The sequence below is a fragment of the Rhincodon typus genome, chromosome 32, assembly GCF_021869965.1.
Source record: "Rhincodon typus isolate 14 chromosome 32, sRhiTyp1.1, whole genome shotgun sequence".
NCBI lineage: Eukaryota > Metazoa > Chordata > Chondrichthyes > Orectolobiformes > Rhincodontidae > Rhincodon > Rhincodon typus.
This window is the reverse complement of record NC_063363.1, coordinates 1,243,731-1,268,660: the sequence shown is the minus strand read 5'-3', so window position 1 is coordinate 1,268,660 and position 24,930 is coordinate 1,243,731. Positions and strand designations below refer to the sequence as shown.

At 42.6% G+C, this 24,930-nt stretch overlaps 1 protein-coding gene across 1 annotated transcript in view; it reads left to right on the top strand.

Annotated features, from left to right (window-relative positions):
- Positions 1–24,930, top strand: part of hoatz (HOATZ cilia and flagella associated protein) — a 53,155-nt gene that overhangs the window by 23,569 nt on the left and 4,656 nt on the right. Inside the window, exon 3 of the mRNA XM_048615390.1 lies at positions 12,639–12,698. Within this exon, the coding sequence (XP_048471347.1) occupies positions 12,639–12,698 (60 nt within the window). The remainder of the gene's footprint in view (positions 1–12,638; positions 12,699–24,930) is intronic.

Sequence of the window (24,930 nt, the reverse complement as noted above, 5' to 3'; positions counted from 1 at the left end):
AGAACAGGCAGGGTGTGGTTGCTGATCAAAGTGGGTCTGGTGGACTGAAGTGCATCTGTTTCAATGCAAGAAGTATAACAGGTAAGGCAGATGAACTTAGAGCTTGGATTTGTACTTGGAACTATGATGTTGTTGCTATTACAGAGACGTGGTTATGGGAGGGACAGGATTGGCAGCCTAACTTTTCAGTATACAGATGTTTCAGGTGGAATAGAGGGGGATATAAAAGGGGTGGGGGCAGTTGCACTACTTGTTAAAGGGATTATCACAGCTGTACTGCGGGAGGACACCTCGGATGGCTCATACAGTGAGGCAATATGGGTAGAGCTTGGGAACAGGAAGGGTGTAATCACAATGTTTGGGGTTTACTATAGGCCTCCCAAAGCCAGCAGGAGATAGAAGAACAGATAAGTAGGCAGATTTTGGAAAGATGTAAAAGGAACAGGTTTGTTGTCATGGGCGATTTTAACTTGCCATATATTGACTGGGACTCACTAAGTGCTTGGAGCCTGGATGGGGCAGAGTTTGTAAGGAGCGTCCAGGAGGGCTTCTTGAAACACTATGTAGATAGTCCAACTAGAAAAGGGGCCGTACTGGACCTAGTATTTGGGAATGAACCTGGTCAGGTGGTCAACATCTTAGTAGGGGAGCAGCTCGAAAACAGTGATCACAATTCAGTAAGCTTTAAGGTACTGATGGATAAAGTGTAGTTGTCACCTGAAGATGCTAAATTGGGGGAAGGCTAATTACAACAATATTAGGCAGGAACTAAAGAATGTAGATTGGAGGCAGATGTTTGAGGGCAAATCAACATCTGGTATGTGGGAGGCTTTCAAGTGTAAGTTGATAGGAACTCAGAACCGGCACGTTCCTGTAAGGATGAAGGATAAGTATGGCAAATTTAGGGAACCTTGGATAACGAGAGATATTATGAGCCTAGTCAAAAAGAAAATGGAAGCATTTGTCAAGGCTAGGAGGCTGGGAACACACAAAGCAAGGGTGGAATACAGGGAAAGTCAAAAGAAACTTAAGCAAGGAGTCAGGAAGGCTAAAAGGGGACATGAAAAGTCATTGGCCAACAGGATTAAGGAAAATCCCAAGGCTTTTTATACATATATAAAGAGCAAGAGGGTAGGCAGGCAGAGGGTTGGCCCACTCAAGGACAGGGAATGGAATTTATGTGTGGAGCTAGAGGAAATGGGCATTAAATGAGTACTTTGCGTCAGTATTCACCATAGAGAAGGACTTGGTGGATGATGAGTCTGCGGAAGTGTGTGTAGATTGTTTGGGTGATGTTGAGAACAAAAGGGAGGAGGTATGGGGTCTTGAAAAACATTAAGGTAGACATCCCCAGAGCCTGATGGGATATACCCCAGAATACTGAGAGAGGCAAGGGAGGAAATTGCTGGGGTCTTGAGAGAAATCTTTGTATCCTCACTGGCTACAGGGGAGGTCCCAGAGGATTGGAGAATAGCCAATGTTGTTCCTTTGTTTAAGAAAGGTGGCAAGGATAATCCAGCTAATTACAGGCCGGAGAGCCTTATGTCAGTGGGAGGGATATTATTGTAGAGCATTCTTTGAGACAGGATTTACTCCCACCTGGAAATCAATGGGTGTATTAGTGAGAGGCAACATGGTTTTGTGAAGGGGGGGGTTGTGTCTCATTAAATTGGTTGAGTTTTTTGAGGAAGTGACGAAGATGATCGATGAGGGTAGGGCAGTGGATGTTGTCTATATGGACTTCAGTGAGGCCTTTGACAAGGTCCCTCATGGCAGACTGATACAGAAGGTAAAGTCGCACAGGGTCAGAGGTGAGCTTGCAAGATGGATAAAAAGACTGGCTTGGTCATAGAAAACAGAGGGTAGCCGTGGAAGGGTGTGTTTCTGAATGGAGGGCTGTGACTAGTGGCGTTCCTCAGGGATCAGTGTTGGGACCTTTGCTGTTTGTAACATATATAAGTAATTTGGTGGAGAATGTAACTGGTATGATTAGTAAATTTGCCGATGACACAAAGGTTGGTGGAATTGCGGATAGCAATGAGGACCGTCAGAGGATACAGCTGGGTATAGATCAGTTCGTGACTTGAGCATAGAGATGGCAGATGGAGTTTAATCCAGAAAAATGTGATGTAATTAATGTTGGAAGGTCTAATCCAGATGGAAAATATACAGTAAATGGCAGAACCCTTAAGAGTACTGATAGGCAGAGGGATCTGGGTGTATAGGTACACAGGTCACTGAAAGTGGCAATGCAGGTGGAAAAGGTAATCAACAAGGCATATGGCATGCTTGCCTTCATTGGCCAGGGCGTTGAGTTTAAAAATTGGCTGGTAATGTTGCAGCTTTATAGAACCTTAGTTAGGCCGCATTTGGAATATTGTTTTCAATTCTGATCGCCACACTACCAGAAGGATGTGCTGGTTTTGGAGAGGGTACAGAAAAGATTTACCACGATGTTGCCTGGTATGGAGGGCATTAGCTATGAGGAGAGGTTAGAGAAACTTGAGTTGTTCTCACTGGAACGGCAGAGGTTGAGGAGTGACCTGATAGAGGTCTACAAGATCATGAAGGGCATGGACAGACTGGACAGTCAGAAGCTTTTTCCCAGGGTGGAAGAGTGAGATACCAGGGTTTAAGGTGCAAGGGGCAACGTTTAAAGGTGATGTATGAGGCAAGTTTTTTTACACAGAGGGTGGTGGGTGCCTGGAACTCGCTGCCGGGGGAGGTAGTGGAAGCAGATGCGATAGTGACTGTTAAAGGGCGTCTTGACAAATACATGAATAGGATGGGAATAGAGGGATACAGTCCCCGGAAGGGTAGGGCGTGTTAGTTGTGACGGGTAGCATGTCGGTGCAGGCTTGGAGGGCTGAAGAGCCTGTTCCTGTGCTGTAATTTTCTTTGTTCTTTACTCTTTGTTCTAGCATGGAAACAGAACCTTAGATCCAACTCATCCATGCTGACCAGATATCCTAAATTAACCTAGCCCCATTTTCCAGTATTTGGCCTATGTCTTTCTAAACCCTTCCTATTCATATACCCATGCAGATGCCTTTTAAATGTTATAATTGTACCAACCTCCACCACTTCCTCTGGCAGCTCATGTCATAACACATTCCACCCTCTGTGTGAAAAGGTTGCCCCTCAGGTCTCTTTTAAATCTTTCCCCTCTCACCTTAAACTTGTGCCTTCCAGTTTTGGACTCCCCCACCCTGAGGAAAACACCTTGGCTATTCACCCTATGTATGCCTTTCATGATTTTATAAACTTCTATAAGGTCACACTTCAGCCTCCGACACTTTAGGGAAAATAGCCCCAGCCTATTCAGCCTTTTCCTATAGCACAAACCCTCCAACCCTGGCAACATCCTTATAAATCTTTTCTGAACCCTTTCAAGTTTCACAACATCTTTCCTATAGCAGTGAGACCAGAATCAAATGCAGTATTTCAAAGTGGCCTAACCAATGTCCTGTACAGCCACAAATGGCATCCCAACTCATGTAGGGAGTTGCTTCGTCGATCAGATTTTGTCAGGCCTTGATAGCAGATGTGTTGCCATTGAACTGTGAAATGCTGCACCAGGTCTTGCTCGATAGGTCATATGTTTTTGAAGGATTTTCCATCTGAGATGAACTATGCAACCTGGGAAGTGAAGTCAAACATGGATAAACATATGGATGATAATGGAATAGTTTAGGTTAGATGGGCTTCAGATTGGTTTCACAGGTCGGCGCAACATCGAGGGCCGAAGGGCCTGTACTGCGCTGTAATGTTCTATGTTCTATGTTCTATGTCAATGCAGTAGTGGTACAGGGAATTTAGTTCTCAGTTTACATTTGGGAATGAGGATATTTTACAATCTCTCCATCAAGAATATCTTCTCACAAAGCACAACATTTCCCTTTGCACAACAACTGAACTATCAGGATTAAAGACTTTTTGCGGACCTCATCGGTCCCTCAGTCTAAACATTGGCTGCTGTGAGGAGTGCAGCACCATGGATAGGGATGTGGAAACTCTTTTCTATTAGCCGTCTTAACACAAGCTATTGATTTCAATCAGAGATACTAAGAATTGCTGATGCTGGAGTCAGAGATAACACAGTGTGGAGCTAGAGGAACACAGCATCAGAGGAGCAGGAAAGCTGACGTTTCGGGTCGGGACCTTTCTTCAGACATTTCAGTGTTATTTCTTTGAGTAATTAGAAGCTAGTGGCTTAGCATCTCACAGAAAGACCTAGGAAAACTGTACAGCCAATAATCCTTTTGTTTAAGGGCCTTTGTCACTTGCTGTATGGAACTGGAACAATGTTTCTTTCTAATAACATTCATTTCCTTTATTTTGATAAGAATAGGAAAGTATCTGAAGGGATCAATTGAAGCTTGGCTTGTTTCGATAGCAAGGAAGGTGTGAATGGTAACCAGGAACACATGGAACAGAACTTTTCCCAGAGGTTGAAGTGCAGGGAAGATGGACTGCAAGTTACCTTGGGGATGTACTGTCAGCATCATGTGACTGTACAATAACAATGTATGAAAACTGACAGGTCCACAAAGCCTGGGTGACCTGTGTTTGTTCACAGAAGACAGGCACCATTTTATACACGTGTTAATTGCCATCACATAGGAGCTTGATTTGGCTACAGGCCAACTTGATCTCACCACATATCTCAGGCATTATCTTCAAACATTTTCATTGTCTCCTGTTGTAAAGAGCATGTATTTCTTCAAATCTCTGCCATGCTAATCTAATCTGAAATACCATTCCAATTTGGATGTCTTCTTAACTATAGCTCCTAATTCATTACCTTAGTTTCTTATGATATCCCTTCAGCCCACATTCCCTGTCTCCTTCCTTTCCTGACATGCCACGTTTCAATTCCAACATTTTGGACACTTGACCCTTCAATCCCTAACCTAGGTCATCACCTCCCTGCCTTCTGACATGCCTTCTGCTTCCCAGGATATAATCTCTTTGAACAAGCCCACATTGTACACATCCTGCCACTTTCCAAAGAACCATTAAGGCATCTATCCTCACATTCATATTCGGAACAACCCCAACTGTTCCATTTCAACAGCTAAAATAGGGTCTAGTAAAGGTGTCAGCTGAAAAATTAGTAGTTTCAAACAAGGAATTGCTGCCACTGTAGGCCTTCTATGAAGCCTCAAGTACCTCCTTCCTTAATTTCGTGGCACTTTGTGACAACAGCTCAGAATTAAGAGAAGTCTCTGTGAGTTAGAGACAAAAGAAAATTGTCAACACTATGTTGAATCATAAGCTCTGAGAAGATACAATTATAAATCTGACCCAAGTCTCTCCTTCAGTACTTCAGGCAAGTATTCAAACTGATGAAGGGTCTAGGCCCGAAACGTCAGCCTCTCTGCTCCTATGATACTGCTTGGCCTGCTGTGTTCATCCAGCCCTGCACCTTGTTGTCTCGGATTCTCCAGCATCTGCAGTTCCTACTATCTCCAAGCCCAAGAGAAAAACCTTTTTTAAAATGTAAGTTCCTTTTCTCTTTCGGTTCTATGCTTAACACTGTAGAAGCATGAAACCAGAAAGTTGTTAAGTGAAAACCAGTAACAAGCAAAACCTCACAGTAATTTTCTCCAGCCTTCCACCTTTCTCCATTATTCAGTAGCTGAGAACTTCGCACAGGTCTGGGAGAATGCTTCCCTGTCTCATCTCTTCCTACCTTGGCTATTCTATCATTTCCATATACTATTGTAGAACACAGAAATGAAGGAGTGTGTCATCAACTTGAAAGATAATGTGAAATGATGTAGAAAAGAAATGATACAGCAGAGAAAATGTTATAAAACAGAAAATGGAGAATGCATATTCAGTGGAAAATGAACAGTTTCTTAGTTGCAACATTTCCCTGATAAAGCAAAGGAAAAACAATGTCAAAGGTTTTATTATTCAAACTGTCAGATAATCAGGAGGTTAATTGTTACTTCAGTACATATTCCCTTTAAATGAAAATTGTGATAGCCAGGTATGTTCTGTATATAAATTTACATTTGGAAGAAGTAAATGCTTTTTAATAGTGTATTCTCATTGTGCATCATCTGCACAAACTGTCCTCCACCGGGAATGCTGCCAAGTATAAGCAATCTGGTTTGATGGGTTTAGAAAGCTGCTGAGACCTGCAGCCTGTCCACACCAGAAGCACCTTCGTCAGCAATCTTATGCCTCTGATTAATAAGGCTATACACTGCATTTTGTCCATTAGCATCCATTACATCTTCCTTAGCAATCTGATTAGGAGTCTGGGCATCATTTTTGGTGAAATGGTCATTTCATTTCTCAACTTCCATGACAATATGGACAATTGATTTACAGCTTCCACTCTTTGTGAACTCTTGGTGCAATCGAAGTGGAAGAAATTGTTGTATTAAAAAGATTTATGGTGGGATATTCAAATGTATCACCCAGATTGGTTTGAATATTGTCATGATTGTTAGAAATGTGAGGTGTTTTGTACTTTAATTCTATTAAATTATATCTTTACGCCCCCTATCCCAGAAGGTCAGTGTCCTGGTGCTGCGTCAGCTTAGAGGCACATGGCAAGGGACCTGATGTTAAACCAAATCAAGGTAGAAGGGGTTACAGAAATATAGCCATGATCAGTGAGAGGGAAGAAATGGACTTGAAATGGAAGAATTCTTGCTTAAGTCTGTTGAACCTTTCTTTTCAAAACATGGTATAAGTAAATTTCTGGAAGATGCAATGAGTGCTGAGCTAAGAATTCAGAATTAAAAAGAGTTTAGTTATATTTTCTCATTTCCTCTCATGTCTTATACTTGGCAGAGTTTCCAGTCCCAGATACTCCATGATGCCTCACTCAAGTGGTTCCATGTGACTTAAACATTGTGGGTTGAGAGCTTTATAAATCATGATCAGAGGTATAGATAGAGTAGACAGCCAGAGACTTTTTCCTAGGGTGGAGGTAGCTATTACGAGGGGACATAGTTTTAAAGTGAGTGGAGGTAGATAGGGGAGGCGTCAGAGGTGGGTTTTTACTCAGAGAGTGGTAGGGACGTGGAATGCATTGCCGGAGAGGATAGTGGAGTCGGCCTCATTAGGGGCATTTAAGCGGCTATTAGATAGGCATATGGATGATAGTATAAGGTAGGGGTGGAGGTTAGGTAGACCTTAGGATTAAGGTAAAAGTTCGGCACAACATCGTGAGCCAAAGGGCCTGTGCTATGCTGTACTGTTCTATGTTCTATGTTCTATGATGGATTACAGCCAGCTGGGTCCACCCATTGTCTAAGGCACACTGCAAACACTGGGCAGCACTTCAGGCACACACACCTTTGGATAACGATGCCAAATTCAGGGTTATAAATTTCAGAAACTTACCTCTTTGTTAACAGCTGCTTCTAAGGCATGCCTTGTGTATAGGGAGCCTCAGACAAGCATTTTGAAATGCAAAAGATCTGTAGCCTGTTTCAGGCCTGGACAATAAAAACATTATCTTCCTTTCCAAATATGGTGGATATGCACTTCCTACCTGCCATGTTACGAAGTTTAGTTGACAAGTTAGGGCATGGCTAAGTTTATAGGCTATTTTCTTTCTAGTGCTGAATAAGTAATCAGGAGCAAGAGCCTTGACTTACATTGCTCCCGTGTCCTCCCTCCTCAGCCGAGGAATGATGAGGATAACAGCTGTATCTCAAATGCAGCCCATTTGACATTACTTGACTCAAATGGGAAATCAAATCTATAAAACGCTTGTCACTGAGTGGAATTGATTTAATGATGCAGAATTCCATCAGCTAGCCAGTTCTTCACTAGTTTGTGAGCCACTAACTAGCTCAGTAGAGATAACAAGGTGTAGAGCTGGATGAACACAGCAGGCCAAGCAGCCTCAGAGGAGCAGGAAGGCTGACGTTTCGGGCCTAGACCCTTATTCAGAAATGGGGGAGGGGAAGGGGATTCTGAAATAAATTGGGAGAGGGGGGAGGCGGTAAGAAGATGGATAAAGGAGAAGATAGGTGGAGAGGAGACAGACAGGTCAAAGAGGCGGGGATGGAGCCAGTAAAGGTGAGGGTAGGTGGGGAGTTAGGGAGGAGATAGGTCAGTCCAGGGAGGACAGACAGGTCAAGGGGGTGGGATGAGGTTAGTAAGTAGGAGATGGAGATGGGGCTTGAGGTGGGAGGAGGGGATAGGTGGGAGGAAGGACAGATTAGGGAGGCGGGGACGAGCTGGACTGGTTTTGGGATGCGGTAGGGGAAGGGGAGATTTTGAAGCTTGTGAAGTCCACATTGATACCATTGGGCTGCAGGGTTCCCAAGCGGAATATGAGGTGCTGTTCCTGCAACCTTTGGGTAGCATCGTTGTGGCACTGTAGGAGGCCCAGGATGGACATGTCATCTGAGGAATGGGAGGGGGAGTTGAAATGGTTCGCGACTGGGAGGTGCAGTTGTTTAGTGCGAACCGAGCATAGGTGTTCTGCAAGGCGGTCCCCAAGCCTCCGCTTGGTTTCCCTGATGTAGAGGAGGCCACAACGGGAACAGCCGATGCAGTATACCACATTAGCAGATGTGCAGGTGAACATCTGCTTGATGTGGAACATCTTCTTGGGGCCCGGGATAGGGGTGAGGGGGGAGGTGTAAGGGCAGGTGTAGCACTTCCTGCGGTCCCACCTCAAGCCCCACCCCCACCTCCTACCTACTAACCTCATCCCGCCCCCTTGACCTGTCTGTCCTCCCTGGACTGACCTATCTCCTCCCTAACTCCCCACCTACACTCACCTTTACTGGCTCCATCCCCGCCTCTTTGACCTGTCTGTCTCCTATTTCAGAACCACCTTCCCCTCCCCCATTTCTGAAGAAGAGTCTAGGCCTGAAACGTCTGATGCTGCTTGGCCTGCTGTGTTCATCCAGCTCTACACCTTGTTATCTCAGATTCTCCAGCATCTGCAGTTCCTACTATCTCTCTAACTAGCTCAGTCGTTCACTGATTAACAATTAAGTTTCCTTGGCGAATGGCCCACAAGCCTAAAAATATGTTCACTGTCTCTCTTGTAGAATGTATTTGAATATATTTTCTGAGTATTATTGGAATATCTCTGAAATCACTAAACATTAAGCAGTGACAGTCTCTGTGACCTGGTATTGGTTGATCCCACTAGGTTATTACACTGTTGTTCAACATACTCACAACAGAACAAAACACAAAGCTCTTCATAGAAACTGGAACAGTTTATGCAAATTGTCTGTGGCACTGACAAATGCCTGAGGTACATGAAGTGGAGGTTCCGGTGTTGGACTGGGGTGGACAAAATTAGAAATCACATGACACCAGGTTATGATCCAACAGGTTTATTCGAAATCACAAGCTTTCAAAGTGCTGCCCCTTCATCAGGTGAAGTGAGAGAAAGAGCACACAGATACAGAATTTATAGGTAGAGCGATCAAACGATCATCCAAAGATGTGAGTGGAATGTCAAATAATAAGTCTCTGTAGGTGACCAAGAGTGTCGAACAGTGTGCGTAAAGTGTCAGCAGCTGAATAACAAGCGAAGGGCTGACTTATAATCTGATTGAGGCAGAGAGATAATTACAAAAAAATGAAAAATAAGGCAGTGCTGGGGACAAACTAAATGACTGGAATAACATGATAGGTATAAGAGTCGCATGCCGAGGATCTAACCAAAGTAACAAGTAAACCAAAACTGTAGAAACTAATTAAGGCAAGAGAGATCATAACAATTTATCAAGGTGATAGTGTCAAAACAGGACAGTGAGGAAGATTTTACTGTTACAGAACAGTGTGGTAGGGTCACATGTAGCATGACATGAATCCAAGACCACGCCTGAGGCCATCTTCGTGGGTGCATGAGGTTTGCAGATAGTGACAGTTTTAGGGATTTATGGCACCAGGCTGGTATGCAGTTCCCAGTGGTGCCAACACCTGCAACATGCTGAGTGATTATCAGCAAGAAAAGAGTGATGCATCAGTCTCACTCAAAAACTAATTAACCTTTGAAACTTTTCTCAGCCCACGAATGAAGAACAATGATGGAATGCTGGGCTTAACCTTTTCATGACCAGGTTATAGCTCTCTATGAGTAGTCTATGAAAGTTCATCACACTTACTGGCCTGTTGAGGAAAAATGATATCTATTTTCAGGAATGGGATTGTTGAGAAGAGATGAAAAAAAATTGATGATTGAATCAATGGGAAAAAGATTAAATCAAAACTGAAAATGCTAGATATGCACTAGATATTAAATTGAGGGACCACCTGAAATGCTCAGCTACATGTGAAAGACCCCATTCACTACTCAAAGAAGGGCGAAAGAGTACCCCCAGTGTACGGGTTAATATTTCTTCCTAAAACAGCATCACCAAAAGCACATTAACTGGCCATTCACTTGTTCATGAGATCCTGCCATATTCAAAACAGCTGCCACATACCATAGAATCACAGAAGAATCCCTGCAGTGTGGAAGCTGGCCATTCAAGACTACATCAACCCTCTGAAGAACATCCTACCCAGACTCACCCCCCTACCCTATCCCTGTAATCCTGCATTTCCCATGGCTAATCCACCTAACCTGTACAGCCCTGGACACAATGGACAGTTTCCCATGGCTAATCAACCTAGCCTGTACATCTTTGGACTGTGGGAGGAAACCAGAGCACCCGGAGGAAACCCACACAGACATGGGGAGAATGTGAAAACTCCACACAAACAGTCGCCCGAGGGTGGAATCAAACCTGGGTCCCTGATGCTGTGAGGAAGCAGTGCTAACCACTGAGGCATGCGTGACATATGCCTATAAAAACAGGAAGGAAAAGGAGTATCAATCCTTTACATTCCTTACTTTTTAAATGGGTTTTGTGTCTGAGCCTGAGGGAACAGAAATGAACACATTACCTGCAGGACAGTCCTTTAGTTTCTGAATATGAGGTGAGACTCTGCTCAAAAGTCGGATGTGGCATTGATCCATACAACCTTCATTCATTCATTCTGAATTAGTTGATCTTTGCAGGAGGAACTGTGTACATTAAATAATTAGCTCTAACTCCAGCGTGGAGAAGGGGAAAATATTAATCAGACTTCTTGTTCCTGATTTCAGTCCAGTTCCTCCTGCTGCAAGATGCATCTGTAGATGTCAGAGAAAGGATTGATCATAGTTTAGCTTCAATGACACTGTGGATTGGAAAAGCTCAGACATAATGAACAGCCACTTGGATGAGTTGGCAAAGAACTGTCTAGGACTGTGTCACTCAATCTTAACAAAAGAACATAATTTCAAGTGTTGTTTTGAGAACATTGGTAGTGCTAAATGTTGCGCTATCAATAGAATTAAATGGTACTAAAGTGAAAACTTGAAATGCAGTAATTAAGAGGAATTCAATATGCTGTTTATTTCACGTATAGAGTATTTTGCAGCTCAGAACTACAATTCTACAATCAAATAAACAATCATCTCTATGTTATTATAATGCAGGATTAGCTAGTTGGACAAAAATGAAGGTGAATTTACATTCCTAAAATTCATGAGTAATTTAAGTGTTTCAGGTTGAGGTAGTAGAACCAGAAAGTGCTGGATAAACTCAACGGGTCTGGTAGCTGATTTTAGTACAGTATTAGCTGATTTCAGTAGAGTAAGAAAAATTTGTACAGAATTCAAAGTTGGTTTGAATAAAGTGAATTTAAACTGTATCAAAAACTGTAGGAGAGAAGTGGAAATGGTTTATGGGACATCATTTGAACAGTTAAGTGAAATGAATATTGTTTCCAATCATAGAGACTTATGCTAATAAAAAGAAGAGAACAATGGATAAAAGTTTGGTTGGAATATTATGGATGGAGCACATTGAAAGGCTGTTATTGTTTTATTGCTGAAAATTTCACTATCACAGGACTTGCAGAAGGAAGTTGTGTGACGTTAGGATGGGAAATTATAGAACAATTGGAACCGCATTAAACATGCTAATTAATCACAGAAATCCCTCTAGTTCTATGTATTATTGAAATCCTGCAATGTTACAAAGGAAAATCATGGGTACATAAATATGAATTAGGAACAGGAGTAGGCCATTCAGACCGTCAAGCCTGCTTCTCTATTCAATAAAAAGATGGCTAATCTGACTGTAACCTTAAATCTGCATTTCTGCTTATCCCTGACAATTTTTCACTGTCCTGCTTAACAACAATCTTTCTGACTTTGTCTTAAAAATATTGAAGGACTCTGCCTTCACCAATTCTTCAGGAAGAGAATTCCAAAGACACTCAATCTAATGCTTTCTGGCTGGTCAATTTGTAAACTGGATATTTTGCATCCTGTGCCATTGCTTAATGAAGAACATGGAAGAATTTTCTTCCTCTCTTGATGAAAAATAGGGTGACTAGATCTTTGCATGTTCCAGGATGCGCTGCTGCATTTGACTTTGTTGCAACTTGGTGAGATTTGGAAGTTATTGTTTTGTGGATCTTCTCTATGTGTGATCGTGCTTTGTAAATAGGATTTAGTAATGATATCAAATACCCAAAACTGAAGTTGCTTTTATTAATTGAATAAAGAAGATACAGAGATTGTTTAAGCACCCTGGAGTTGGGGGTTAGAGAATTGAATAAATAAAAGCAATTACTGTAATCATTCTTTCTTTCTACAGGCCAAGAAACGAGAAGAGATTCTAGAGTTAATTAATAAACAGAGGGAGGAAAGAATACGGGTAAGAGAAATAATTAATTCTTCAGATGATGCAGGCCATGTTGAGGCACATGGGTCAGTGTGTACCAGAAGTAGAAATCAGACTGTAGGTGGCACTGGACAAAGTCCAGATGGAGACATGCACTGACTATATGTTGACTGAACATCCCACTTTAATCCAACTTGTCATTTTTTTTATTGATTAGGTTCCCAGGTGATGAGGTTCGAACTCACCAGTAATTATCATTAATTAAGAAACCATTTCTTCCATCTAGGTCACTCTGCTTTTCCTTCAGTTCACCATTAATCTGAAATAGTAATGGAAATTGCTGGAGAAACTCAGTCGGTCTTGCAGCATCTGTGATCCGAATGTTCGCCAACCGGAAACCATGGATGAACCGGGAGATCCACTCCCTGTGGCAGCACGTGTCTCTGGTTAGCACTGCTTCCTCACAGCTTCAGGGACACGGGTTCGATTCCACCCTCGGGCAACTGTCTGTGTGGAGTTTGCACATTCTCCCCGTGTCTGCTTGGGTTTCCTGCAGGTGCTCCGGTTTCCCAGTCTAAAGATGTGCAGGATAGGTTGATTGGCCATGATAAATTGCCCATAGTGTCTAGGGATGTGTAGGCTAGGTGGATTAGACGTGGGAAATGCAGGGTTACAGGAATAGGGTAGGGGTGGGCGTGTGGTTGGGATGCTCTTCAGAGGGTCAGTGTGGTCTCAATAGGCTGAATGGCCTACTTCCATGCTGTAGGTATTCTATGTTTACTGAAGTCCAGGTCTGAGTCTATACAGGAAATCCAGGTACAACATTTGCAAGGCTATCAGTGATGCCTTGAGGCAATGCCAAACTAAGCTTGAGACCCAGACTAGCTACACAAAAGCCTGTCATTTATGGCAAGGCTCACACTGCATAATGGGCCACAAAGTGAAGTCAAACAGAATTGTGGGCAACAGTGCATCCCTACCCAATGAGCTCAATGCATTCTACACTCTCTTTGAACAGAGAGTCAATGAAAAAATGTCATCTATCCTAACAGCCTCTGATGCACCTGTACCCTCAGTCATCATGGCAGACGTTAAATTGACTTCTTGAGAGTGAACCCACGAAGAGCGACCAGCCCGGATGGTGTCCCCAGCCGTGCACTCAAATCCTGTGTGGACCAGCTACAGGAGTATTCACAGATATCTTCAACCTCTCCACTTGCTTCAAGAAGACCACCATCATCTTGGTGCCAAAGAAAAATCATGGCAGTGTGCCTCAATGACTACTGCCTGGTGGCTCTGATCTCCATAATTTTGAAGTGCTTTGAGATGTTAGTCATGGCACAACAGGTCCACAGCAAATGCCATCTCCCTGGCCCTCCACTCATCCCTGGAACATCCGGATAACAAAGATACCTACATCAGGCTCCTACTTATTGCCTACAGTTCCACCTCCAACACCATAATTCCAAACAAACTCATCTCTTAAACTCTGAGACCTAGGTTTTGGCTCCCTCTGCAATTAGATCCTCAACTTTCTGACCCATAGACCACAATCAGTCAGAATAGGAGACAACACCTCCTCCATCATAATCCTCAACACCGGTGTCCAACAAGGCTGCATACTCAGCCCCCTACTATATTTGTGACTGTGTGGCCAAATTCTGCACCAACTCCATTTACAAGTTTGCTGACAACAGCACTGTTGTGGGGCAAATCTCAAACAACGATCAAACAGAATACAGGAAACGTATTGAATGCTTAGAGGCATGGTGTAAAGACAACAATCTCTCCATCGATGTCAGCAAAATGAAGGAGCTGGTCATTGACTTCAAGAAGCAGTGTGGAGGGCACATCCCTGTCAGCAGTAATGGTGCTGAGATGGAGATGGTCAAGAGTGTCAAATTTCTGAGAGTGATGATCACCAACAATCAGTCCTGATCCACCCATGTCGACGCAATGGTCAAGAAAGCACAACAACATCTTTAATTCCTCAGGAGGCTATGGAAATTCAGCATGTCCAGAAGGACTCTTATCAATTTTTACAGGTGTACCATAGAAAGCATTCTATCTGGATGCATCACAGCGTGGTTTGGCAACTGCTCTTCCCTAGACTGCAAGGAACTGCAGAGAGTCGTGAATACAGCCCAGTCCATCACTCAAACCAGCCTCCCATCCATTGACTCTACCTATACTTTCCACCATCTCTTTTATCTTGAATAGTATGTAATGGAACCAACGCGGGAGCAAGCTATCCTAAATCTGGTCCTGTGTAATGAGACAGGAATAATTAATGACCTCATAGTTAGGGATCCTCTTGGAAGGAGTGATCACAGTATGGTTGAATTTAGAATACAGATGGAGAGTGTGAAGATAAAATCCAATACCAGGGTCCTGTGCTTGAACAAGGAGAACTACAATAGAATGAGGGAGGACTTGGCTAAAGTAAACTGGAAACAAAGATTTTATAGTGGGACAGTTGATGAGCAGTGGAGGACTTTTCAAAGCAAAGTGCTCAGCAAAAGTATAATCCAATGAAAAGGAAGGACTGTAAGAAAAGGGGTAATCTGCCATGGGTGTCTAAAGAAATAAGGAAGGCTATCAAATTGAAAGAGAATGCATACAAAGTGGCCAAAAACAGCATGAAACTAGAAGATTGGGAAAACTTTAAAGGTCAACAGAAAGCCACAAAAAGAGCTATAAGGAAAAGTAAGATAGAACATGAGAAAAAACTAGCACAGAATATAAAGACAGATAGGAAAAGTTTCTATAAATATATAAAATGAAAAAGAGTGGCTAAAGTAAATGTTGGCTCTTTAGAGCTTGAGAAGGGGAATTTAGTTATGGGATATGATGAAATGGCCGAGGCATTGAACAGGTATTTTGTATCGGTCTTCACAGTAGAGGACCCTAATAACATGCCAGTAATTGACAAAGAGATGAAGGTAGGTGAGGACCTGGAAACAATCATAATTACGGAAGAGGTAGTGTTGGGCAAGCTAATGGAGCTAAGGATTGATAAGTCTCCTGGCCCTGATGGAATGCATCCCAGGATACTAAAAGAGATGGTGGGAGAAATAGCAGGTGCACTGGCGGTAATTTTCCAAAATTCGCTGGACTCTGGGGCAGTCCCAGCAGATTGGAAAACAGCAAGTGTGACACCACTGTTTAAAAAGGGAAGTAGACAAAAGATAGGGAATTATAGACCGGTTAGTTTAACCTCTGTAGTGGGGAAGATGCTTGAGTCTATTATCAAGGAAGAAACAGCAAGGCATCTTGATAGAAATTGTCCCGTTGGGCAGACGCAGCATGGGTTCATGAAGGGCAGGTCATGCTTGACAAATCTTTTGGAATTCTATGAAGACATTACGAGCGAGGTGGACAATGGGGACCCAGTGGATGTGGTGTACCTAGACTCCCAAAAGGCCTTTGACAAGGTGCCGCACAAGAGGCTGCTGCGTAAGATAAGGATGCATGGCATTAAGGGTAAAGTATTAGCATGGATAGAGGATTGGTTGACTAACAGGAAGCAAAGAGTGGGGATAAATGAGTGCTATTCTAGCTGGCAGTCAGTGACTAGTGGTATGCCTCAGGCATGTGTTGGGACCGCAATTATTTACAATTTATAGAGATGATTTGGAGTTGGGGACTACGTGTAGGGTGTCAAAGTTTGCAGATGACACTAAGATGAGTGGCAAAGCAAAGTGTGCAGAGGACTGTGAAAATTTGCAGAGGAACATAGATACATTGAGTGAGTGGGCAAAGGTCTGGCAGATGGAATACAATGCAAATAAATGTGAAGTCGTACATTTTGGTAGGAGTAATAGTAAAAAGGATTATTACTTGAATGGTAAAAAGTTGCAGCATGCTGCTATGCAGAGGGACCTGGGTGTCCGTGTGCATGAATCACAGAATGTAGGTCTGCAGGTACAACAAGTAATTAGGAAGGCAAATGGAATTTTGTCCTTCATTGCTAAAGGGATTGAAATAAAAAGCAGAGAGGTTATGTTGCAGCTGTACAAGGTGCTGGTGAGGCCACACCTGGAGTACTGTGTGTAGTTGTGGTCTCCTTACTTGAGAAAGGATGTACTGGCACTGGAGGGGGTGCAAAGGAGGTTCACTAGGTTGATTCCGGAGTTGAGGGGGTTGGCTTATGAGGAGAGACTGAGTAGATTGGGATTATATTCATTGGAATTCAGAAGATTGAGGGGGGATCTTATAGCAACATATAAAATTATGAAGGGAATAGATAAGATAGAAGTAGAGAGGATGTTTCCACTGGCAGGTGAAGCTAGGACAAGAGGGCATAGCCTCAAGATTAGAGGGAGCAGATTTAGGACTGAATTGAGAAGGAATTTCTTCACCCAGAGTGTTGTTAATCTATGGAATTCCTTGCCCGGTGAAGTAGTTGACGCTACTTCAGTAAATGTTTTTAAAAAAGAGGTAGTTTTTTTTGAACAATAAAGGAATTAAGGGATACGGTGAGAACGCGGGTAAGTGGATCTGAGTCCACGTAAGGATCAGCCATGATCTTATTGAATGGCGGAGCAGGCTTGAAGGGCCAGACGGCCTACTCCTGCTCCTAGTTCTTATGTTCTTATGTTCTTATGAAAGCAACCAACATTTCCAAGTCCCCTCCAACCCCAGTTATATTCTCTTCCAACCTCTTCCGTCAGGCAGAAGATAAAAAATTTGAATACATGTATTGAAAGATTCAAGAACAGCTTCTTCCCCACTGTTATTCAACTTCTGAATGGACCTTTCAAATTTTAAATTCAATGTTGATCTTGCTTTCTGTGTACCTTCTCTGCAGCTGTAACATTGGATTCTTCTCTCTGTTCTATCACCCTAATACACTTTATATGATATGATCTGCCTGTGCTGCACGCAGAACAAAACTTTTCACTGTACTTAAGTATGTGTGACAATAACAAGTTAAATCAAATCAAGAGAAAAACAGAGTTAATATTTCTAGTCAAATATGACTAATTTCTGAAGTCATATCGGACTCAAAACATTAACTCTGTTTCTCTCTCCACAGATACTGCCAGACCTACTGAATTTCTTTAGCACTTTCTGTTTATAAACAGATTTCCAACATCTGAAGGATTTTGTTTTATTTGATTAATTAGGTCTGACCCTGGAATTCTCAAAAAACATTCAGATAATTGAAACCTACATGCTGTAATTTGGTTTCACGAGAGTCAATTTTATCCGTATTGGTTCATGTCAGAAGAAGCCAAGATTATTGAAATGGTACACAGGGATTACACAACACCCCTCTTCCAGATCACAGAATTCCATTCTTAATTTGGAAGTGAATACTGCTGGAACTGCTCTTTTCTGTCGTTCCTTTGCTTTTCATGGAGAACAAGAAAATGATACTTAAGAAATGGATAAATCTGTAGCACAAATGATTGGATATTTAACAACTGCACCACATTGCACCAATGAATTCAGAAGCACCCTTTCCTAGATATCATTGGAGCAGGCCAGTGCCTCTCATTCTGTGATAGAATGGGTTGAAGTTGTCCTGAAAATGGCCTGAAACAAATTGCTGCATGGGATAGTGGTTCTTCCAAATGTTTAATGTGGAGTGGCGTGGTAGAAGATGCTTTTCTCTGATTCGTCAGTTATTGTGTGGAAGGTGATATTACTGCCATTGTCTCTTCATAGTCTGGAAATGAAATTGTACAAGTTCCTGTATCATATTAATGAGGATAGACTGTTTTCCTTTCGTTAATTACTTCAAAATCTGGTGGATCAACATACAGTGGTTCTATTGGTCCATTGTAACTGAGCCAGAGAGATCAGAATGTCCCAACTCTAGTCCACTATCTGGTTTAGTCTGATTTAGCAGCATCTAAATCTGTTCGGCCAGTCATTGTCTTAGCACACCTTCCTGGGAAAGAAATTAATGGAGATGCCCGCTCCTGATAGCTACTTAATGATTAAATAAGAAATGCACAAAATCACCTGAATATGATGCACTCAACAGTCAATTAGCTTGGCAACTTGTACATGAAAGATGTTCATTTGAAGGCTGCTAGTCCCTCTAAATACGTACTGCACCCGAGAAGCAACTTGATTTAGCAGAGTACTTCAGAATCGAAGTTATTAAAATCCTGTGTGAAACACTTGTGCTATGCAGAAATCAAGAAATGTAATTCTCCTGCAGACACTTTCATTGAAGTTTTTATGAACACAATTTTTTTCAGAATTTCCTTCATGAGTTCTCAGCCTGCTGAAAAATTAGAAATCACACAACACCAGATTACAGTCCAACAGGTTTGTTTGAAAACACAAGCTTTCGGAACCTCAGTCCTTCTTCAGGTGTTAGTGAGAGAGGTAGTATCAGGAATTTATTTATAAATTCTATGCCTGATACTACCTCTCTCACTAACACCTGAAGAAGGACTGAGGCTCCGAAAGCTTGTGTTTTCAGATAAACCTGTTGGAATGTAACCTGGTGTCATGTGATTTCTGACCTTGTCCACCCCCAGTCTGACACCGGCACCTCTACATCTTACTGATAAATTAGTAATGGAGTCATAGAGCTATACAGCACAGAAACAGACCCTTCTGTTCAAATTGTCCATGCCAACCAGAATCCTAAATTAATCTAATCCCATTTGCCAGCATTTGGCCCATATCCCTCTAAACCCTTCCTATTCAGATACCCATCCAGGTGCCTTTTAAATGTTGTAATTGTACCAGCCTCCACCACTTCCTCTGGCAGCTCATTTCATATACGCACCACCCTCTGTGTGAAAATGTTGCCCCTTAGGTCCCTTTTGAATCTTTCCCCTCTCACCTTAAACCTATGCCCCACTCTGGGGAAAAGGCCTTGGCTATTCACCCTATCCATGCCCCGCCTAATTGCATAAACCTCTATAAGGTCACCCCTCAGCCTCCGACACTCCAACGAAAATAATTCCAGCCTATTCAGCCTCTCCCTGTAGCTCAAATCTTCCAACCCTTGTAAATCTTTTCTGAACTCTTTGAAGTTTCACAACATCCTTCCTGTTGCAGGGAGACCAGAATTGAACACAATATTCCAAAAGTGGCCTAACTAAGGTCCTATACAGCTGCAACATGACCTCCCGACTCCTATACTCAATGCACTGACTAATAAAGGCAAACGTATCAAACACCTTTTGTTGAAGATTTATGCTTTGGTTCATCTGACAATTTCACCTTGATTACTTCTCCTAAGCTACTGTATCAGCTTCCTTCCATCTATGTAGCATGATAAGAATTGACTGAGAATTGAGTAGATTCATGTGATGAACTTTGGCTGATGGCTGAAGAAACCAACCAATGAGAGGCAGGTTCTGTAATGAGAGCCAGGCGTCATTATGGTTTTGGTGTTGGAGCTTGGTGCCAAGCTGCTGTAGCTACTCTCCATCATGGTTGTGCATGCTGGCTCACACGTGGTGTCACCATATCCCTCTTGTTGTTGGTTACTGTCTCCTAGGTATAAAAAAAGTGCTGCTTAGGGCTTTCACATCACACTTGCCAGCAACATTGGAGTGAGGTTTTGGGTACCTGTCACCTGGGTCCAGCTACCTCATCTTCATAATGACATAGAACAGTACACAGGACAGGCCCTGTGGCCCACATGTCTGTGCCAATGTTGATGCTATTCTAAACTAATCCTATCTGCCTGCACATGGTCTGTATCCCTCTATTCTCTGCCTGTACATGTGTCTGTCTAAATGCCTCTTAAACTTTGCTATTGTATCTGCTTCTACCATCTCCCCTGTCAGCGCATTCCATGTACCTACTGTAATCATTGTGACCAGTGAACGATATAGAATATGAGTTCTCTACTTGGGGCTGTTAATCTAGTCTGGTTATAAACAATAGTGTCAGACATCCTGACACTCTGAGAGCTGGCTCTGAGGGAGCTGGATCAGTGTCAGGGACTCTCCACGTGTAAATAAAGGGTGACTTGGTGATGGGATACCGGCTTCTGAGGAGTTATTTCACCTTCCACCTTCTGTGTAAAAACTTTTCTTCGCACATCTCCTTTAAACTTGCTCCCTCTCACCTTAAACCTATGTCCTGTAGTATTTGACATTTCCACCCTGGGAAAGAAATTCTGACTATCCACCCTATCCATGCCCCTCATAATTTTGTATACTTCTATCAGGTCGTCCCTCACCCTCCGACACTCTGGCAAAAACAATCCAAGTTTCTCCAACCTCTCCTTATAGCTAATACCCTTCAATCCAGACAATATCCTGGTAAACCTCTTCTACACCCTCTCCAAAGCCTCCAAATCCTTCCTGTAATGTGGTGACCAGATTTGTGCACAGTACTCCAAATGTGTCCAGATTAAAATCTTTTACAGTTGTAGCATGACTTGCCAACTTTTATATTCATTGTCCCAACTGATGAAGGCAAGCATGCCCCATGCATTCTTTATGACCTTATCTCCTTGTCATGCCACATTCGGGAATCTATGGACTTGGACCCTAAGATCCCTCCGTATTATAATGCTCCTAATAGTCTGGCCATTCACAGTGTACTTTCCTCTTGCATTTTACCTCCCAAAATGGATCACTTCACTCTTGTATTCTTGAGTCTGTCTTCAATTGTACAAATGTGCTCCCTGGTGAGTGCTAATAATCATTGGGAGATTTGTCCTTGATTTGTGATTCTATCATTCCATGGAAAACTAAGAATGCGCTGAAAGCAATGAAGATGAATAAATAATCGAGCTTCCTTTTGAGATGATTGTCAGGTGTTCATGTTTCGCAGCCTGAGAACACAGGCCTAATAAACCAGCATCTTCATCCTAATATACTCACCGCTTAGATAAAGCCCAATTAGCCTCTTTGAACTGTGAATATTTTGAAATACAACCACTACTGCAATATAGATATATTTGATACAGCAAATACAGCCTTTCCAGCCTGTCAATGCATAAACTATGTAACATGCACCACCATCCCCGACTCCCATTCCCATATTGCTCTCCAGGTTAAACAGCTTCCTTCAGCGTGGCTTCACAAGCATACACACCTCCGACTTCCTCCTAACTTTAAATTTTGGTGTACACTGAGTATTGCTGCTTATCACTGTAAATATGCAATTGTCTTGATTTGTTGTGAATAGATTGAAGTATGCTGTATCCACTCCTTCATTGTGTGTATTTTCGAGTATTCAGGCCCTGCTTATGTGCCTATATTAGGCAAATGATAGTCATAGAGTCACAGAGATATACACCACAGAAATGGACTCTTAGGTCCAACTCGTCCATGCAGACCAGATATCCCATATAAATCTAGTTCCATTTGCCAGCATTTGGTCCATATCCCTCTATACCCTTCCTATTCATATACCCATTCAGATGCCTTTTAAATGTTGTAAACATATCAGCCTCCATCACTTCCTCTGGTAGCTCATTCCATACACGTACCACATGCTACATGAAAAAGTTGCCCCTTAGGCCCCTTTTATGTCTTTCCCCTCTCACCTCAAACCTATGCCCTCTAGTTTTGGACTTCCCCACCCCAGGGAAAAGACCTTGCTTATTTACCCTCTCTATGCCCTTCATGATTTTATAAACCTCTATAAGGTAATGCCTCAGCCTCTGACGCTCCAGGGTAAATAGCCCCAGCCTATTTAGCATCTCCCTCTAATCCTGGCAACATCCTCGTAAATCTTTTCTGAACCCTCTCTAGTTTCACAACATCCTTCCTAATAGCAGGGAGACCAGAATTGCACGCAGTATTCCAAAAGTGGCCTAACCAATGTCCTGTACAGCTGAAACATGACCTTCCCAACTCCTATACTCAATGCGTTGACCAATAAAGGCAAGTATACCAAACATCTTCTTCACTATCCTATCTATCTGCAACTGCACATTAAAGGAACTATGAACCTGCACTCCAAGCTCTGTTTGTTCAGCAACAATCCCCAGGACCTTACCATTAAGTGTATAAGTCCTGGCCTGATTTGCCTTTCCAAAATGCAGTACCTCACATTTGTCTAAATTAAATTCCATCTGCCACTCCTCAGCTCATTGGCCCATCTGATCAAGATCCCGTTGTACTCTGAAGTAACCTTCTTCACTGTCCACTACACCTCCAATTTTAATGTCATCTGTAAACTATACCTCCTTTGTTCACATCCGAATATTTACGTAAATGACAAAAAACAGTGGACCCAGCACCGATCCTTGTGGCACACCGCTGGTTACAGGCGTCCAGTCTGAAAAGCAACCCTCCAACGCCACCTTCTGTCTTCTACCTTTGAACCAGTTCTGTATCCAAATAGCGAGCTCTCCCTGTGTTCGAAGTGATCTCACCTTGCTAACCAGTCTACCATGAGGAACCTTATCGAATGCCTTACTGAAGACCATATAGATCACATCCACTGCTCTGCCCTCATCAAGCCTCTTCATTACTTCTTCAAAAAAACTCAGTCAAGTTAGTGAGACACGATTTCCCATGCACAAAGCCATGTTGACTGTCCCTAATCAGTCCTTGCCTTTCCCAATACCTGTAAATCCTGTCTCTCAGGATTCTCTCCAACAACATGCCCACTACCGATGTCAGGCTCACAGGTCTATAGTTCCCTGACTTTTCCTTATCACCTTTCTTAATTGGTGGCACAACCTGCAGTCTTCCAGCACCTCACCTGTGGCTATTGGTGCTACAAATATCTCTGAAAGGAGCCCAGCAATATCTTCCCTCACTTCCCACAGAGTTCTAGGGTACACCTGATCAGATCCCAGGGATTTATCCACCTTTATGCATTTTAAGACATCCAGCTCCTCCTTTGTAATATGGACATTTTTCAATATGTCACTATTTATTTCCCCATGTTCTCTATCTTCCATATCCTTCTCCACTTTAAACACTGATGCAAAATAGTCATTTAGTATCTCCCCCATCTCCTGCAGTTCCACACATAGGTGGCCTTGCTGATCTTTAAGGGGTCCTATTCGTTCCCTAGTTACCCTTTTGTCCTTAATGTATTTGTAGAATCCCTCTGGATTCTCCTTAACCCTATTTGCCAAAGCTATCTTATGTCCCCTTTTTGCCCTCCTGATTTCCCTCTTAAGTATACTCCTACTGCCTTTATACTCTTCTGAGGATTCACTCGATCCCTGCTGTCTATACCTGATATATGCTTCCTTTTTCTTAACCAAGACCTCCATTTCTCTCGTCACCTACCAGCCTTACCCTTCACCCTAGCAGTAATATACTGACTCTGGGCTCTTGTTATCTCATTTTTGAAGGCTTCCCGTTTTCCAGCCGTCTGTAGACATCCACCCCCAATCAATTTTAGAAAGTTCTTGCCTAATACCATCAAAATTGGCCTTCCTCCAATTTATAACTTTAACTTTTAGATCCAGTGTATCCTTTTCCATCAATATTTTAAAATTAATAGAATTATGGTCACTGGCCCCAAAGTACTCTCCCACTGACACCTCAGTCAGCAGCCCTGCCCTATTTTCCAAGAGTAGATCAAGTAGATCTAGTAGGTACATCCACATTCTGAATCAGAAAATTTTCTTGTGCACACTCTTTGAGGCTGTCTGAATTAATTGGGATGATGCCCAGTATAGACCCGGTAACTACACAAATAGATTGGGTTGTTAAGTTACCTTCCATGGGGCTGTTAGATCATCTGTTTTTGTAATAGAGGGTTCATTTTGTGAATGCATCAGATGTAAATAGAACAGAATGATGCGTGTTTTTGAAGCAAAGTCCCATTTCCCCTATTAGTACTGTTTTTCATGGTGTGACAACACTAGTTACTGAGCCTCTTTGTCGTGTTCAGACTCCTGTTTTTCAACCATCCCCTTTGCTAGCCTCTTCCACTTTACTCAACATGAACTGAACACATCCTTATTTACACAGTCACTTCACCTCTCACTCCAAGGCTCTCTAACTCTTATTAGCATCTATTTGAAGATCCTCATTCTCATTTTCAATCCCTCCTTGGCCTAACTCTTCCAAATTGTCCCCAGGTATGTGCCTTAGCCCTGACTGCAATTGTAACACATTTTTTCCTCCATCCTAATGTTAATCACATCATCTGCAACTGTTATCTTGTGTTTGCCTTTTAATCTAAACTAAACACACACAGTCACATATACTCACTCAGAGATAGTAGGAACTGCAAATGCTGGAGAATCTGAGATAACAAGGTGTAGAGCTGGATGAACACAGCAGGCCAAGCAGCGTCAGAGGAGCAGGAAGGCTGACGTTTCGGGCCTAGACCCTTCTTCAGAAATGGGGGAGGGGAA